The following is a 17,763-nucleotide window of genomic DNA, read 5'->3' as shown; positions in this document are numbered from 1 at the left end:
GGATCCGTTTTTGCTGCCTGCACGTACACAGTGAAGGCTCTAACAGATTAAACTAATCTCTCCTAATTAGATTTTTACATTACAATTGGATGATGGTGAGGCATGTTTGTTTTCTACATCCATTTATGTCAGCTGTGCCTGTGACCCACTTTTGCTTTGTAAAGGGTGGTTGTTTTGAAAGTAAACATAGAAAGCTTGTTTGAGGCCTATCAGTTCACATAGGAGGGGAAAATATGGTTGAGCTTATGGAGCACATCACTTGTGCACAATTTCTCTGATAGCTTCTAAGGATTTCCTGATAATCCTTACTTTGTTGTTAGCAGCTGCAAAAAAGGAGGTATTCCATATATTGATCAGAACGTGATGAAAGTAATGAAAGGAAATACGGATTTGATAGTACTCCTTGAGTTATGCCCACAACAGATCTCTGATAACAGAAAGCTCCCTATGATGTACATACATAAAAACCTACATGGAATAGAGGGTTGTGTGGCATGGGCGTGCTGTTAGAGTAAGATTGTGTGATTGCACAATGTATGAAAGACAAAGCCACAAATGAGTCATGATGGTCACTCTGAGATCTAATTAAACCTTCACATCACCTCTCCTACACATGCCATATTTTTAACAGCTACTTTAAATACCAGCATTTTATTAGTTTTCCTATTTCCTGAATCTGCCAAGTCAAATTCAGTTAAGTGCCATAATGCAAATTATAAAAAACATCTGTAGTAAACCCTCCAGCAACACAAGCAAGTATTTTTCTATTATCATTATTATAATTTAAGAAATTAGCTGAAAAGATAGCTTTCAAAGTATGCATACTCATGTCTACTGTCTGTGCTCATGGGTCAACATTTCTCATGTTCAGAAATAGTGCTTTCCAGGCACCAATTTCTTAATTGGCGAGATGCTCTCTTACATACACAGAGGACAACAGCCTCACACAGCCTCACTAAAAAGCTAACACAATTAATACTAACAGTTTTGCTGAGGCAACTGTGTGAGTGGATGTATAAACATTTTATATAAACAAACACATAGACCTGAGTGTGTAGAGAAAACTACACATGCAATTTCACGGAATCACTGAATAGTTGAGGTTCTAACACATTTCCTAACACAGGCATAGTCAGGCTGGGATTTATTGAGATAAGGAAATTTTGTGCCCTGTTATCTTAAACTCTTGTGAAAAACCCAGGCTGGAAGTTTCGCAATTTTTTTTTTTTAACATATTTTAGAGGTTTCCATGAAACATATATGGAGAGACTTAAAGGAAAAAAGCATGTGAAGTTGTAGCATGTCAGGGTCAAATGATATTTCTTGGGTATGGTGGCTTGTGAAAAAAATAAAGAAAGGAGAGGGAAAGGGAGGAAATGAGTTGCGCCACATAAAGAGAGGCAAAAGAACAGGATGCAAAGAGGCAAGTGCACAGAAGCAGGTGGAAGCTGTAGCATTCACATGGTTGCTGATATAATGATATAAAGGAAGCACTGACAAGAAAACAGAGAATAAGAAAAGGACTAGTGAAACTTCCTTTCAAAAGGTATATTTCTAAGAATCAAAGACAATCAGAATCAGGAAGCCTCCTCCACATGTCAAAACAGGGAAGTGTGGCACCATAAACAGCTTCTTCCTGCTCACGTGCAGACCCAGTGGCAGCCTCATCACCCCTATCTGCTCAAGGCATACAGCAGTAAAACAAGCACAAAGCATACCAAATGCAAACTCAGAAGGCATATTGTCTATGTCTGGCATAATCCAGTTTACCTCACATAAAACACTCTTCTGTCAGCTAGAAGCATGGTATCAAGAGGGCTGAGAGGAATGAGAATTTTCATAGCATTCACCCCTCAAATATTTTACATGTTGAAAGATTTGACCTAGCTTTTTCTTCTACCTGAGTGTGAAAACTTTTCTAGGTGTCTACATACCTCTGTATTAGAATTTCCCTTTCTCTATGAAGACAAGTTGGCATGCAGACAAACTTTTATTCAGAAAGGTTTCTCTCTTAAGCCTCCTTCTGTGAAATGTGTTTATAACTGTTTACATTTTTACATAAAATAGGATTATTTGTAAACACGAGGAAAAACCCACAGAATTTTGCTAGTGGAAAATGGGAATGGTTTGTACAATTTCCCAACATACTAAGTTTGTGTGTACATTGACAAGCAGTATGGCCCAATAAAAGCAGATCTGCTGAGTGAAAGGGTAAGTACTGAAGACCCAACACCTGCACTTGGGTAGTTACTTCAGATGAGCTCTAGTCTGGCCCCATGGACTGAACGTGCCTTAGCAGCTGGAGCACATATGCCAGTTTACCTTCATCCAAAGAGAATCAGGTTTGCGTGCTCTGAGCTTGCTTTATACCGCAAGTGAGAGTGGTAAGCAGGGAGTCACTTAAAAAGTACAAATATGATCTGAACTAAGTAACTAATGTTAGTGTTCACATACTAACAGCATTCACAGAGCATTTCCAGTCAGCTTTCAAAAGAACTCAGGCCTTTGCCACATCAGAGAAGCTAAAGAATCCATGGATTTGCAAGCAAAACAAGGAGTTCTTAAACAGAAACAACAAAAATTGGAAAACTTACCACACAAGCTTACCTCATGTGTGAGCATTGCTGTGCTATGGGAAAGAAAAAGGTTTCTGAAGGGATGTTCAGCTTGGCTGCAAAGGAACGCATATCTTAGATGCAGTTAGCGCTTTGCAGAATAACAGTGCTCAGCTGTAAGAAGATTGTTTTAATCCCCTCCTTGATGCAGAACAGCTCAATCTGAGAGTTTAAACACTGCTGAATAAAAATCCCCCCTAACATCTGATAAGACCAGCATAAGCACAATAAAGTCTGTATCAGGAAGCTGATACTTCCTTTAAGATTTTTCTTCAGATCTAAACAAGCCTTGCGTTTGAAAAGACGGTCTCCAAACGGTAGCTCTGGTAGCATTAGGGGCCCTGCTAAACAAAGAGCTGTCATGACTAATTAGGTCAGGCTATCATGGAAGTCAGCACTCTGCCAAAGCTTTAAGAGGGATGAGGCAAGTGCATTACGACTTCAGAAAACATAATTACCAAGCAAATTTGACACAGGCAGGTTTCCTCCCCAGAGGGCAAGACACAGCGGGGGGGGGGGGGGGGGGGGGGGGGGTCACACTTTGCATGACCCCAGAGTCCTGTCACCTGGGGCAGGTGGGTGGAATCACTGCAATTCAGTTGCGGTGAAGCTGTGTCAAAGACAGGACCTTGGGAAATCTGCATCAGAATCTAAAGAAACAATAGGGAGCATTAGTAACATTTCCAGTCAAAAAGAAAGCCAAAGACTTTTCCCACCAGGCTTAAGGCTCCCCTGCCCCAAGGGCTCAATTCTCCACGCTGGCCCGCTGAGTGACCTGGGGCAAGTCACGTCCTGCCCCCGCTCCCGCCCCGGTCTCGCCACAGCCTCCCTAGGGCAGCATGTTTCTGCAGCGTGCATGGCGCAGGGAGGCTGCCATCCCCCTCCGCCTGCTGAGGCATTTCCTCATGCAGAATGGAGGGCCACACTGCATCAATCACACTGTACCAGCCCAAATAAAATGTGGTCTTGAAGCTAAGATTCTTTACCAGTTTTGGAGGAATAGAAAATAAAGACAAGCAACAAGTTATAAAATTGTCAGAAAAAATAAAATAAAAGCCACACATTAGCTCCAGGGCACTGCATCCCAGCCCAAAAGCCTCCCCCTCTCTCCCCATTTACTGGCTGCTCCATCCTGCAGTTTGGGCTGGGAAGGTTCTGGAAGGGCCTGGAAGGGGCAGGCCCGAGGCTGCCCAGAGCAGCCCAGCTAGGGAAGGTTCTGGAAGGGGCAGGCCCGAGGCTGCCCAGAGCAGCCTGGCCAGGGAAGGGTCTGGAAGGGCCTGCCCTGCCTCATGGCCTCTCTGCATAATAATGGCCAGATAATGGGCCACAGCACCTCTCCTGCTGTCCCCAAGATGGAGCCAATTTCTTCAAATGGGAAGGGTGGCATCTTTTAAAATCTCCTTGCTGCATAGGCTGGACTACATGAAAAAGGATCACAACAATGCTTTTAAATCATCTTCATACAAAGTAAAGGTTTTCATTTTAAAAGAAACACATTAGGTCCTTCAGTTATATCACATTAAAAAGCTTTAAGAGGTTACAAAGGGGATTTAGAGGTTAGTCCCAATACTTTGAGATGTACATAATTCATCTTTTAAAAGTAGTAAGGATTTTTTTCTTAAAATAACATAGTAATATAGCATTATAGTATCCAAACATGGCAAAGCTGTTGAAATATCTGCTCCTCCACACAGGCAGATACTGCAGAAGGCCACTGCCTTCAGGAGCACACGAAGCTTCTTGCTCTTGGGCTCTGGGCTGAGCCTCTCGGGCACCACCTGACTGATCCCCGCGGGGCCGAGCCAGCCCCAGGGCTGCCGTGGCTCCCGACCCGCAGCGGCTCCCAGCCCGCAGCCCCTTCCAGAAACACGCCGCTCTGCTAGACACTAGCTGCCTGTAAGGCACAAGACCAACCGCTGATTTAGAGTTGTATTTCCTGAGAAGGAAAGAAAAGTCCCAGTCTTCCTAAGTTACCTTGCAACTAACCAGACCAGAATCACCCTAATTACAGGAGATTTCACCTTTGCTGCCTACATGCTAACCTCTCTATGGCAAATCACCTATGGTGCAGCACCTGCCGTCGTTCCCCCCTCATTCTCATCCACAACATGCATTTGGAGGATTTCTTGGGTCGTTCTTCCCCTGAGCAGGCCTGACTCCTTTCATGTGAAAAGGGAGAATGGTTTGGGAAGTCCCTGACCAGCCTCCTGCTCTTTTTTTGACAGTCTTGTTAGCCCAGCTAATAAAAAATTAAAAAATTACAGTTTACACACAAATTGCACAGAATCCCTTTACAACATGGCCTAAAATTCTGTCTCTCCACTGTAAATCAGCAAATGTTAACCACACCTATTTTCAGCAACTATTTTGTCTCACTGAAAATAGTACAAAAAGGATGTGCTAATGTCTCTCAATGTTGCTGGGCCTGAGAATGCATTAATACCTGCTTGAAGTTTTAAAGTGAGATTTTCTTTTTCAAATAACCACTTAAGAACCACCCAAATGACCACAACAAGCCATGCGCTCTCTTCATAGTCATCCAAATGCTTCAGCACCAAAATCAGGATACAGCAGTCTGGGGAGAAGCTGATTCACCCTTGGTAGCTTGATGAGAAATGCCAAACCGATCTGAGGCACATTTAAAACAGCAAAAGTGCTTGACACTAGCAAAACATGGAAGCTGGTGGTACGTAAGGAGTAGTACATTAACTCAACCAGTGTTTCTTAACCAAGTCATCATACTGGCTGCTACTTTCATATGTTCTCATAGATTAGTATACACTATACTAACTCTAAACCTTAGTAGCCTGCACCAGAGACCCTCTATCCACCTAGACAGCCATTAACTGAAGACTGTTAACTGGAAGTGTCTTTTTATTAGAATGTCTTAAGCCATTAGCATATACAGTATGCTAAAATGTTTAAAAACCATGAGACAGATTTAATTGCAGTTCACAGAATTTGCCAGCTTGTGGTCCTAGTCTATGCTTATCAGCACCATCCTTTCACTGGCTGTGCACTACTTCTGCTATGATGCCTCTAGATTTCATTAACACTCTTTGTGCTCATTAAGCAACCTTTAGCTTCCTTCTTCCCCTTCTGCAAGGACAACAAGCTCCCAACTATGTCAAGCCTTCACCCCTCCTCTTATGCAACTTGCAATGGTAGTCTGGCCAGAAGTAGCGTCAACAGCATCTTCAGGCTTTCCTTCATTATGAGACAGCTCCCTAAAGGAATGGCCCTAGCATGACCAGAACCATCCAACAGTAGCATGACCTTTGCAAGTACGCAAGCTTTGCTTCCCTGCTAATGTGACAAGGAATTAGGAGGTCAGCATTGCCAGCTTAGTATCTTTTGTTCTGGAAACAAAGAAATCAAATTATGTCCACTGAATGCAGGGTGGGATTTATTTGGGGTATTTTGTGAGGAAGGACAAAAGGAATTGAGTACTAAAGTACAAAGTAAATTTAGCTTTGTAAAGCAAAAAACTGATTCTTTGCTTTTCCTATCCTCTGAGAGAGTCCTTTTGGTTCTCATCTTTAAAAGGTACCATGCTAAAGTAACTGTACTCTCTAGTATGTGAGAAAAGGTCCAACTAGTTGTAATCTGATTACGAAAAGTCCTCCCCTCCCCCAAGACAGACTCAGCAGGGTACTATACTATTGCAAAGGCCAAATATCTGTATTTTAATAAGTTATATAAAAAGCATAGAGTCACTGAAATGTTAACAAGTTAATATATTTTAAAGCAAATATAACAGTGTACGCATGTAAAAACCATTTAATACAAAGTGAAAACCATTAGATGCACCTACTAATGCAAATTTTTGGTTATTTTCAGCTCTTTCACTGAAACTTGGAAACCATGCTCTTCATTTCAGTTATACCAGGTTAAGTGGTGAAACTGATCTACAGCAAGCAAACACGCTGCCTTTTCATTCAGCTGAGAAAGACAGCACCATTGCAGTGATACTCTCTCCTGAAGGGCATCCAAACCAACTAGACTGTGCACATTTGCCCCACTCACTAGGCTACATAAGAAACCAGATGTGGAATGATTGCTGCTTTTGAAAAGTAAAGCTCAGTAAGTGCATCCTTGCTGTACAAAAAAATAGCATTAAAGTGACAACATAGAAAACTGGCAACAGATGACCACATCTGCCTAAAATATACATGTATGATACATAATTATGGGCCATGCTGGCCAGTATGTAAGTCTGTTCAGGAGCAAAGCTTTAATTGCACAGATTAGAAAACTGAACAAATGCTTTAACAGAGCAAAGCACAAGCTTTGGTTTATGCTTAGACAGCAAACATCAAATTTTCCATTTTTATTACATGGTTTATACAAGAAATGGCTCCTTTCATGGCTGCATGCAACCGTTGTTTCTCTATGAATAAGCACTTCATTCCATACTATGAAATGAAGCTCAGTGTCTTATCCAATGAGCCTATTAGCTGCATCTAGACTGGGAATGCAATAGATCTTTATGAAAGTCTACTTAATTACAAAATGAAATCCGACTTATTTCCTTTACAATTCCCCTGCTGCCCCCCCCCCATTTTTAAAATGCTGTATATATAAAAATAACTCCAATATGGCACAAAAATTGGATTATCAAGGGAAGGCAAAGAATAAAGGGGCAAAGCAAAGCCTCCACTGGCAAGATCAACAACTTGCATAACAGTCCAAGAGGAACTTGCACCCTATACAAAGTGAGCTTCCCTGTGTTCTAGCTCTTGGATCCTTTTTGGTCTCAGTCTCTGATAAGTAGGCTTCAGCTCTGCAGGGTGAATATCCTCTGAGCTAGTTTTTTGTTCAATTGTGTTTTTTATGGGATCATCTGACAGAAGTGCAGAGCTCCTAGCCAGTTTCACAGCATTATCCTGGTGAAGCACAGAGCTAGCACTGGCTGGTGCACAAGCTTTAGCAGAAGAACCCTCTTCGTTTTGTTTTGACTTGTTAGGGGGTGGTTTATAAAATGTCCCTGGAGGTGGTTGCAATGTTCTTGGTGCCCTGAAGGCAGCAAGAGGATTGGTATCAGGACCATTCCCTTCTGTTGTTGTTCTTCCTGATCTGAGAGAAACAGAATATGGCTTACTAGGAAGAATGGCATTAGCTGAATTGTTACTAATGCTGCATGATGAAGATAAGGCACCTGCAGTTCCACTCTCGAGTGCTCGGTTCTCCTGAGGCACATTAGTCACAATCATTGCTGTCCTTGCTGTTATATCATATTGTTTATATTGCTTGTCCCAAGTCTTTCGCAGAGTCTGGGTATCATAACAAGAAAGTCTGCAGCAGGTATTAACAGCAGGGAGTGCCTTCACCTCTGAAACTTCTTCAATAGTAGGGCTCCTGCCAAGCTTCTCTGCACTTACTGCTCCTGCATTTCGTGAATTTCTTTCATTCAAAACACATGGAGGTAGTATTCGGTCTACAGGTAAGCTCACAGGGCGAATAGCTGGTTTTGTCCTTGGAACCCGCAATGGAACTTTGGTAATCTGACGGTTAGTTTTTACAGGAAATAAGTTAATTTTACAGCTGTCTTCACCTACAGAAACAAATGAATCGTTGTCTCTCTCTGAAGCTGGAATCACAGCATCACCTAGAAATACACGAATAGGTGTTACTGGATCTTTGCACCAAATGCAAAGGGGAGTCAGCATGACTAACTTTATTATGATCCCTTGCCAGCTGGTATTGCAACAGGACACAGCACAACCTTGTGCATATACTAGGAGTATCCTAGCCTAACCAAGTACTAGCCGTTCAATAGCAGCAAAACACATACTGTACAGATGTAACCAAGAAATATGCTAAACAAAAAGGACACTTTTTTTTCCCCCCCTTAAAACACTGGTACTTTCCCAGCCCTGGATATTTTCAGCTCAAAGACTGGATAATGTGTTTTGGAGTGTTGCACCATTTATATACAGACTGAACGGGTAACAGCAGTTCAAGAAAAAGTTTCAGTAGAATTAAAAGGGATCATGTATAGTTACTCCTAAATAAAGTAGATGATTCATACCTGCATTAAAATCAACTGCGGCATTAGCACAGGTAGACTAACAGAAAAAAAACAACAGCAAAACTTGAAGACTTATACAGTTAGCTTAGCAAACCTGGCTCATTGGGAGCAGAAATATGAACATCCAAAATGCTGGTAGCTGATGACTCTGTCAGAGAATTATTTTTTCCAGAGCCTTCTAGTTTAGTCCCACTGAACGGCAACGATACACGTCCTGGGGGAAAAGCAACAGTCAAACACTAATTGCTGGATACTGGTTTATAGCATCATGGTTGATTTCAGAAATCCAGTGTGTAGGCTACAGTGACAGCATAATGGTCCTTTTCAAAATATAAGAACAAACAAGCCACTTGTGTTCTCTTACTTTATAATCTGATTCCATAAACACAGGTTTCTTAAAAGCTTATAGAAAGGTGTAATTCCTTATTCCTCTTACAGAGATAAAGCAGAGTATCAAGCAGCGACAAGTAGGTTTTTTCACTTGCTTATGCCTGAATTAAAGAGCTGTCCTATAATCTAATGCACCCACAATGGTACTTACCCACCCACCTCGAGATGTATAAAAGCTCACTAACCAGTTACAGATGCATCTTCTTGCTCTTTTGCATTCTTGCTATTGTCCGATTCCAAAACCGATGAACCTGTTTCTGAAACTCTGCTCTCACTTGGAGCTAGCAGAATACCCTGTTAACAAAAGTCAGAGCAAAAGAAAATGAGAACTCAAGAGGAAAGACGTTCCTTAATTAAAAACAACAACAACCACCAACCACCACCCCCATGCTGTTAAAAGGATTTCACAGAAGTGTGCTTTGGAACGCTGCAGCATTTAACACAAAACAAGATGGCACAGGCAAGATTGCATCAGCTCAAGAGAAGGCACTCACTTCCTTTACAGCAACAAGTGACTTCCTCTGCTGCTGCGGCTCCCTCTCTTCTGTTGATAAAGCAACTCCAATTGTAACAGCAGTGTCTTCTGACTGAGATGTGCTCAGAAGTGGTTGCAATGAAACATCAAATATCTTTTCATAGTATGTTATGAGCAGCTCCACTACCCGGGCCTGATACGGATAATCCACAAGTGATGACAGAGAAACCGTAGCATCTGTCTGACGTGGCCTGATCAAAGTTGGGCCAAATATTATGCCAAGGTTGCTGGCTGACATTTTATTTTCATCAGACTGTTCTGTAACCCTGTGTGAGGAAGGGGATGGGGGAGAACCGCAAGAGTTAGAAGTTTTTAATATTTCAGAAATGTTGTAGACATTAATTCTAGTTTACATTTAAAGAAGCTAAAAGACAAAATAAAAAACTGAGGCCAAGCACAGGTTTGGTAGGCAAGCAGAATCACCAGTGCAGACTGCACTTACCAGTAACTTGGACCAAGCCCTTTCCACACAAGGGCATTTTTACCTTCTACTTGTTTAATAATTGTGGCTATTTGGCATTTCCGGGGAAAAAGAAAACCTGATTATCTGTCTCATTCCAATTAATTATGCAGCTATAGCCCAGTATTACCCATTTTCAGTGACAGTCAGTTTGATACTTCCTTACTTTACAGCATCACACAATCCAGCATTTGGAGGACAGGGAAGTGAAATATAACTGGAGAATAGTTATTATCAAGTATGATTCAACTTTAATTTTTCTGGTAATAGTCACCAAATCACTGCCATACCTGGGTCATATCCTGACTTAAATGACACCTGTGTCCCTGCAGCTGCCACTAGTTACTAGTTGCTGACCCTGATGCCAGCAGAGAATCAAGCACAATGGAGCTCAGCTCTTTCCCCCCTTCCTTTGCATTTCCCATTCTTCCTTCACCTCAGAATTCATTATATCGGGAAACAAAATAAAAAAGAACTTCCTCCTCTAGGTATAATTTCCCCAGAACAGAATTAAAGCCATCTATAACTTTTATGGTTTATATATGAGCAATCTTCCATAAATCTACACATGCAAAAACTCTGACCACCTAAATTGATAACTGAGTCAAATGAAATTTAGCTAGACCCTTCCATCTTCTAAAGAGATTTTGTGGCAGCCACAAGTTTAGACCATGGGTGCAGAATGGCAAAGCAATAGCTGGATAACCACAGCTTCAGGGAAACAAAAGATATTTCGGCTTTGTCTCTCTTATGTGTTGGAACACCAAAACTGGTGCATGTGTGCACACAGAGGTGGAGAAGTAAAGGTTAGAATCCAGGATCATGACTAAACTCAAAGACCTAGACTCAACAGTATTAAGCATAAGGCAAACTATAGAGTCACTGCTATTTCTGAAGCCCTTAGTGACAGTGGTTAGGATGTGCAAATACACACCTGCCTTTTTTCTAAAGGACGTCTTACAAGGTCAGAAGGAGTGGACTTTAACTGCCTGACTCTGCTAAATTCTCTTCTGGCATAAGTATATAGGAACTAGGAACACAACAGTGCACGTTTCAAAAACGCTATTTTGAGGAATAAACAAAGTGAAAAAATGCACACAAACCCTGAGGCTTTTTCCTCTACAGACATCCAAAGGACGCAAGACTTTCCTAGTATGCAGCATGTAACAGTTTATTTTTCAACATATGGTTTGTATATAAAATCTTTTCTCACCTGTGAAGGTGTCCTATGAGGTACTGAAGGGTGTTATAGTTTGGCACAGGCAGTTGCTTGAGAAGATCTTTAATTTTAATGATGATCCTATTCATTTCGATACAGATTGACTGTCTTTTCTTTGATCTAGGGCTAGCTTGTTTAGCATCCAACTCCTCATTAACATTCTGGCTTTCTTTTGCAAGTCCAATGAATTCATTGTAAAGCCGAAACAAGATCAAGGGTTCTGGAAGCTGAGGAGGAAATGAGAATATTTCAGAAGCATGCTCGAGCCTGAATTTTAATTTGTTTCCTTTCTGTTTTTCTTCAGCTTTGTCTGGTCTATCTTTTCTCAGATGCACACAGTTAAACTCTTGCGCCCCTATTAGCTTAAACCAGTCCATCAAAGACAATCCTCAATAACAAAAACACTCCCCTACACCTTTTCCAGAAATCTTTTTGCTAGCACTTTTCTGTAAGAGTTTCAAGACTGAATGTTTATTAGTAGAGACACAGATTTCAAGAAGGCAATTGCTGTGAGGGTGTTGCACTGCACAAGCGTACAAATACCCTGACGACAAAATGCAGTATTGATTCTTCCGGTCTTTGATAGTATACCACACATGGTATCAAGTTTGGTCCATATTCCAATTTTTAATAGGATTGTAGGCCAAATAACATTTACTTTTAATTTTGATTGAAATATTCTCTCAGTTTGACAGCAGCCTTATTATATAATGAAAGTTAATAATCAAAAAAATTAAATAGACAAACCCCCCCGAATCTGACCTGGTTATCTGCATTGCCCCAGCTCAGATGAAAGCAAAAAGCTGGAAAGCCAGATAAAACTCAAAATAATGTTTTAATAAATAACCTTAACTAAGATTTAATTCATGTTTCTATAAAATATTTTCAGATTTTTATTTGAATTCTGCTAAATTGGAATTCCTCTTGCAAGTCTGATATTAAAATCTTTGTATTCAAAATTATAATACAAAGTTTTGATAGAAATTCTCACTGTGCCTGAACTGAGCTTTTAGCATAGAACAGGCACCACATCTGTGAGATGATCCTTCAGCAGGGATATACATTTGTCACAGACCAACTAAGAAAGTAAACTCACTTGCAACACTCAAGCAGATTTTACAGTTTCCAGAGATGAAAGACTGGGATATAAACTCAGTCTTTCAAATGGCCTCTCAAGGTAGAACGTTTCTGAGAGATTATTGTGCTTCTTGGGTGGCTACATTTCACTGCCCCTCATACCACACTTCAGGTATGTATTAATCCAAAGAAATGCCATAGCAATCAGATTTTGATACCTAAAACTAATTTCAATACAATTAACAACATGAAGAAAGTACTACTTCGGAAGAAAGTTTTTCTTACTGAAATGTCTGGGGTTTTTTTGTTTTTTTTTGTTTAAGTGAGCAGGTCTATCTGAAAATCACAAACTGGTTAGCTGCAGAGGAAGTAATAAGACTGGGGAAAACGTTATTTGACTTTTTTTTTCCTCTCTAGAAAACACATTGCATAATGGACCTTATTCAAAATACAGCACAGTGCCTCAATCCACCCCAGTAGGATGTATATAAAATGCTACCATCTTATTTGAAAAAGCAATAAAAATTCATCTTTGCAGTATCTCAAAAGCACTTAACTTAATGGGGATCATAGGACTGGAATGCTCCTAAGAATGCTTATCTCTGACAGCCAGTGCGAGGAATGGGACATGACAGGACCTAAGGCAGCTAAGGATCGCTCCTTCAGAGGTAAGAAGTTTTTTGAGCGACTTAGTCATCTCACTGGGCAACAGTCATCTTTTCAGATACACACTAAAATCCCCAATCATAAAGCCTTAAAGTTCCATTTTCAGAGAAAAAGATGGATAATCCGTCATAACGAGCACATCATGACTCATATGAGTGTTTAATCAAAGTTTTATTAGCAACATATTAGCATGTCTGCCTTTTGAGGCAAGAGTACAGGAATGTTCTAAATTTCACACGAGACAAGCAACTAAGTAACCACAAGGTTTTAAAAACTAAGCCTCACTAAAAGTCAACAAACAAAAGCCTGCTCTGTGTATAGTACTAGCATTTAACAGGCATCATGCTCAAGTGGAATCCAAGTTGTAATACCAGTGGCCAGCAATCTCAGTTTTCAGGGCCCCTATCATGGGCTCCATATGAAAATAACATGCAAATATAAAGGACATTCATTTCATCTTGCAGAACTGCTGAAAAAAATTATTTTCCTGTTGTACTGAAGAAGTTTACTATGCTACTTTGGTTTTCCATCTGAACTCTAAAGTATATACCTGGCGGAGATACAACTTGAGAACATTGCTGATGTCATGTGCATAGAGTTCTGAGAGTTCGACCAAATCCTTTCCATTTTCAAAAGCCTGACAGAGTTTTTCAACCCTTGATTTGGCTCCATTTACACGGTAGATGCCCTGAAATTAAAAGACCAGCACAATTCTATTTTTACTTCTAAAGGCAAGTGTAAAGCAGAGAGATGAGACCAACAGTACAGCATTATCACGTTAAGGGTTCTCCCCCCGCCCCAAGATTATTCATACTTAAAATTTATAAGCAAATTTAGGCATACCTTTACATTAAGGGCTCTGCTTTCAATTTCAGAGGTACACTTTTTGATGATGAAAGGAATGCCATCGGGAATGTTTTTAGCAGCTTGGGCAAATTCCACTCCAAACAAGTGAAGCCTTCCATGAAGCTTTTTGTGCCCACATTGAATAGCTAAAGTCTCTAAACATTTTTTATGGCATGCGAGTGAACACTACAAGGAGAAAAAGGAAAACAAACAAACAAACCCCACACATGGTTTGACACAATATGACACGATAAGAAACCTCTCTAATGATTCTCACTCCATGTGAGCGAGAAGAAAGATTCATTGGTATGTGGTGCTGTTTGCTTTTTATTCATCATGATTCTATGAGCCACAAAGACTACTTTTTACATTAAAAAAAATTATGCAGTTTCCAAAACTCCCAACTTTACATAAATCCCGAGCAGCAATTTGAACTACTTTTCAACTTACCTCCTCACATTCAGCTCCATGAAATACCACTAAGCTGTCACATTCTCTGCATTTAGATGGAGCTCTCAACTTTCGTAGTTTGTGCGTTTGTGCTGCTTTAGACATATTAGCATTTCTAAAAGGTCCTGGAGAATTTGCAGTTTCCGATGTCAGATCATTTAAACCTAGAGGCGAAATTTTTATGTTATAGGCATTCTAATGTCTAGTTAAATACAATATTGGGATTTTTTGTTTTGTTTTTTTAAGGACTGTGCTGTAGAACATAGAATTCTAAGTAATTGCAACCATCAGGCAGTAACTGAAATTGTTTCAATCCCAAGGAAGCAAAACAATGTTATAGTCTGTATCTTATATAAAAGTAGAATCAAACAATCAGTCCTACATTTTTTAATGTCAGTTTTTTCCTGTATCAGTGGCATGTGAAAATTTTAGTATATTTAATTCTAACTGTCCCACAGTTCAGATAATTGTCCATGCAAGTTTCATTCTATGTACTTCAAAATAAAAGCTTGTACTAGAATATGAGAGATGACAGTATAATTTGGTCCATAATGTTTTGGAAATCCTGCTGCAGTGTACACTTGTTGAAGTAAAGAAGCAATACACACTCACAACAGAACTCATAAAACCGTGGAAAAACATCACCAATTCTCCTGTAATAACATTAACATTTTCTACAGGGTTCTAAAACAGAATAGCAACTGATTATTTTTCATAGCTAATTTTTAAAATCAATTTTACATAAAATGTTATCAACAACTCTGTAAAAACTTAGGAAGATAATTTTGTTTTATCTGTAAAAAATAAATTAATGCATAGATAATTGCCCAGAAAGCTTCTTAAAAGCTCAAACACTGATTGGGAATACCACTCCAAGGGAAAGTTTGCATTCATTTCCATGTTGCCATGCTTTAAATCTGAGCCTAAACTAGTATTGTTGACGACAAGCTCATTCCTAGAGGAAAAAGTATATACTTAGAAAATAGGGAACAACTGAAGAACTTCTTCAATGCTTTACTGAACAAGTGTCATAAATATTTCAGAACTAGTTTGTAAGTACTGCAGACATCCCACAGAACTATTACTAATAATCCAGTTATTCAGGTTTCAGTACCTGTAGCAACATTATTTTTATACAGTCAAAATCCATTTGAAAATTACAGATGGGCTGTTTAAATCTGGGACAGACATTATCAAATTGATTTACGCAAATTTAAGAGGGTAAAATGCCAGATATTACCATGAACATTTGGATCCATGTGATTTCCAATTTGCCTATTATCAGCTCTCCATATCTACGCATTTTACTTCACAGTCTAGAAGCGATCTTAAATACCTGATTAAGAGCAATGCAGCTAATTTGAAATGCAACTGACTGGACTGAATGGTTCAGGGATCATTCACATTTACCTCAGGAGGGTAAAGACACTAGAAATATTCAAAGGCTGCCTACATACTTAACCTAAATGTATGAAGAAAATTCTGCACTGCTTCACAAAAGTGACCTGACCCTTATTTTTCAGCTCTCAACCTCAAGCAGATGCACACTGCATTGAAAAACAGTGCTATGGGTAATCACAACATTAATATACTGAGTAAAGTATGTTAACAAACAGAAGAGCCACATTCAGAGCATCTTCTGTGGACTTCAGGTATGGAAATGACATTACCACAGTCTGAAGGAGAAGGGGGCTCTCTTTCATCAAGATCATCTGCAGATGACATAGTACCAGTAGAAGGTGTTCGGGGAAGTCTTCTTTTAAAATCCCCTAGAAGATGAGAAAAATTTTCAGGAAGCTGAAAATATCACCTCTACTCAACTGCTCATTTTTATTATAGGCTCTAACATTTCTTAAATAATCAATGATCTCTTCATTCAAGACAGCTCAAAGAAGATTTCAAATTAGTATAGCTGTGGTTGAGCTCTACCTGGGCTAGCAGATGGAGAATCCATGGATCGTGACTCACTGCTTCCCCCTGCACTCTCAGAATCACTGCACATTCCTCCACTCTGGTTGCCAACTGACCATGATCTGAATGGTGGCGGCCCTCGCATTGCTTTTAAAGAGAAAACCCACAAATTCCAAACATCAAAGACAAAACAAGGTTGAAAATTCTTTTCTTTTACTGAAAGACTCTAGGATTGTATTCAAAGTAGGAAAATATTGCAAAAGTTAAATTAACATGCAATATAGTGAAAAAGACCCAGAGCATATATTCTTGGAAAATCTTCAGGATGTAGGAAAATGAATTTTACAAACTTGACACTTATGCTTTTGCAAAACAGCTGGAATCAAAGTAGTACTTATAAAAATACTAGAAGATTCTTAATTGTTAATGTTAAGCATCTTTAATTCTAACAGTTTAGTACACTAAGTTTAACAGTATTTGCTGTTTGAGTTGCGTCTCATCTTTCTTGTCAACATATGCAGACAGTTTTCCATTTGGCCTTACACCTAACTACATACGCTGTTTTTAGGCTTCAAATTTAAAATGCATTTCCCCCCCCTCAACTCTAAGTTTCTGACAGCACGATATCAAGAACCTCTTTTTTCTGACATTTTTGTTTAGACACTGAATCCAGCTGATATACAAAAGAACTACCTTGGATATCTGTGCTACTGGAAGATCTTTTCTCTCCAATCTTTTGTGAACGATGATAAATTGGACTTCCCACATCATCTAATGTCTGGGTAGGAAAATCTCCAGAACACTGAGACAAGTTACCATGTGATGTATGGATGCTGTTTGCTGATTGCTTATTAAAAACCCTGTAGAAAGAAGAAAGTAGTTTGGAGACTGAATAAGATAATATTAAAAACAATCTAATTTTCATTCCAGGGCACTAAAAGTGCTTAATTTAATTAACATTCATGACCATACACATTTGGCATAGGGCTAATAGAACTATTAAAGCAAAAAAAAACAAAAAACAAAAAACAAAACAAAAAAAACAACCCCACATACTAAGTAATATTTCCCAATGTTCCTCCAGCCCCCCTGCAACATAAGACAGCCTTTCCACATCTCTGCAAGGTTTTGACTCCTATTTTGTGGATTTTGAAAACAGTAAATCCGTTCATCTAAAACCTGGAGTAATTCAGACACTCTTGCAGCCTACTCTCACCTCCTATCCTCTGAGAGATTCTCTTCCCAGCCACCAGAACTATTCATCTATAGACAGAAAAACTTTAACATATTGTGAAGTATTGGTGTAGAATCAATCTTTATTAAAAGCAGAGAAAACGTTGAGGCTTCCAGTCCATTACAAAGAGCTGCTCTCAAGACAAGGACAGAAAGCAATTAACAGTCTAATTAGCATAAAATGCTGAAGCACCCTGTGGACAAAACGGCTTGCTAGCCAAGTTTAGCAGTCAGGAAGTTGTTGCTTAATCAGCTCTCCCCTATCCCGTTAAAGGAAATAACAAAAGACTTAGAAACATTTAAAGTGTGCATTTGCCCAAGCTACTGTCT

General features: G+C 39.6%; 1 protein-coding gene across 4 annotated transcripts in view; it reads right to left on the bottom strand.

Moving 5' to 3' along the window:
* Positions 1 to 6,335: 6,335 nt before the first annotated feature.
* Positions 6,336 to 17,763, bottom strand: part of ARHGAP29 (Rho GTPase activating protein 29) — a 59,617-nt gene continuing 48,189 nt past the window's right edge. For 3 of the 4 annotated variants that reach the window (XM_064515889.1, XM_064515890.1, XM_026094254.2), the window contains 11 exons: positions 16,894 to 17,060; positions 16,219 to 16,347; positions 15,960 to 16,058; positions 14,290 to 14,453; positions 13,837 to 14,025; positions 13,544 to 13,681; positions 11,245 to 11,477; positions 9,531 to 9,837; positions 9,222 to 9,330; positions 8,741 to 8,860; positions 6,336 to 8,223 (listed from right to left, as the gene is read on the bottom strand). In XM_064515889.1, coding sequence (XP_064371959.1) covers positions 7,322 to 8,223; positions 8,741 to 8,860; positions 9,222 to 9,330; positions 9,531 to 9,837; positions 11,245 to 11,477; positions 13,544 to 13,681; positions 13,837 to 14,025; positions 14,290 to 14,453; positions 15,960 to 16,058; positions 16,219 to 16,347; positions 16,894 to 17,060 — 2,557 coding nt within the window. In that variant the 3' untranslated portion in view covers positions 6,336 to 7,321. The remainder of the gene's footprint in view (positions 8,224 to 8,740; positions 8,861 to 9,221; positions 9,331 to 9,530; positions 9,838 to 11,244; positions 11,478 to 13,543; positions 13,682 to 13,836; positions 14,026 to 14,289; positions 14,454 to 15,959; positions 16,059 to 16,218; positions 16,348 to 16,893; positions 17,061 to 17,763) is intronic. The other variant, XM_064515891.1, reaches the window with a different exon arrangement.

This window comes from Dromaius novaehollandiae, chromosome 8 (genome assembly GCF_036370855.1).
Source record: "Dromaius novaehollandiae isolate bDroNov1 chromosome 8, bDroNov1.hap1, whole genome shotgun sequence".
NCBI classification, from domain to species: Eukaryota; Metazoa; Chordata; class Aves; order Casuariiformes; family Dromaiidae; genus Dromaius; species Dromaius novaehollandiae.
The sequence above is the reverse complement of the archived record's forward strand: the minus strand, read 5'-3'. Positions and strand labels throughout refer to the sequence as shown.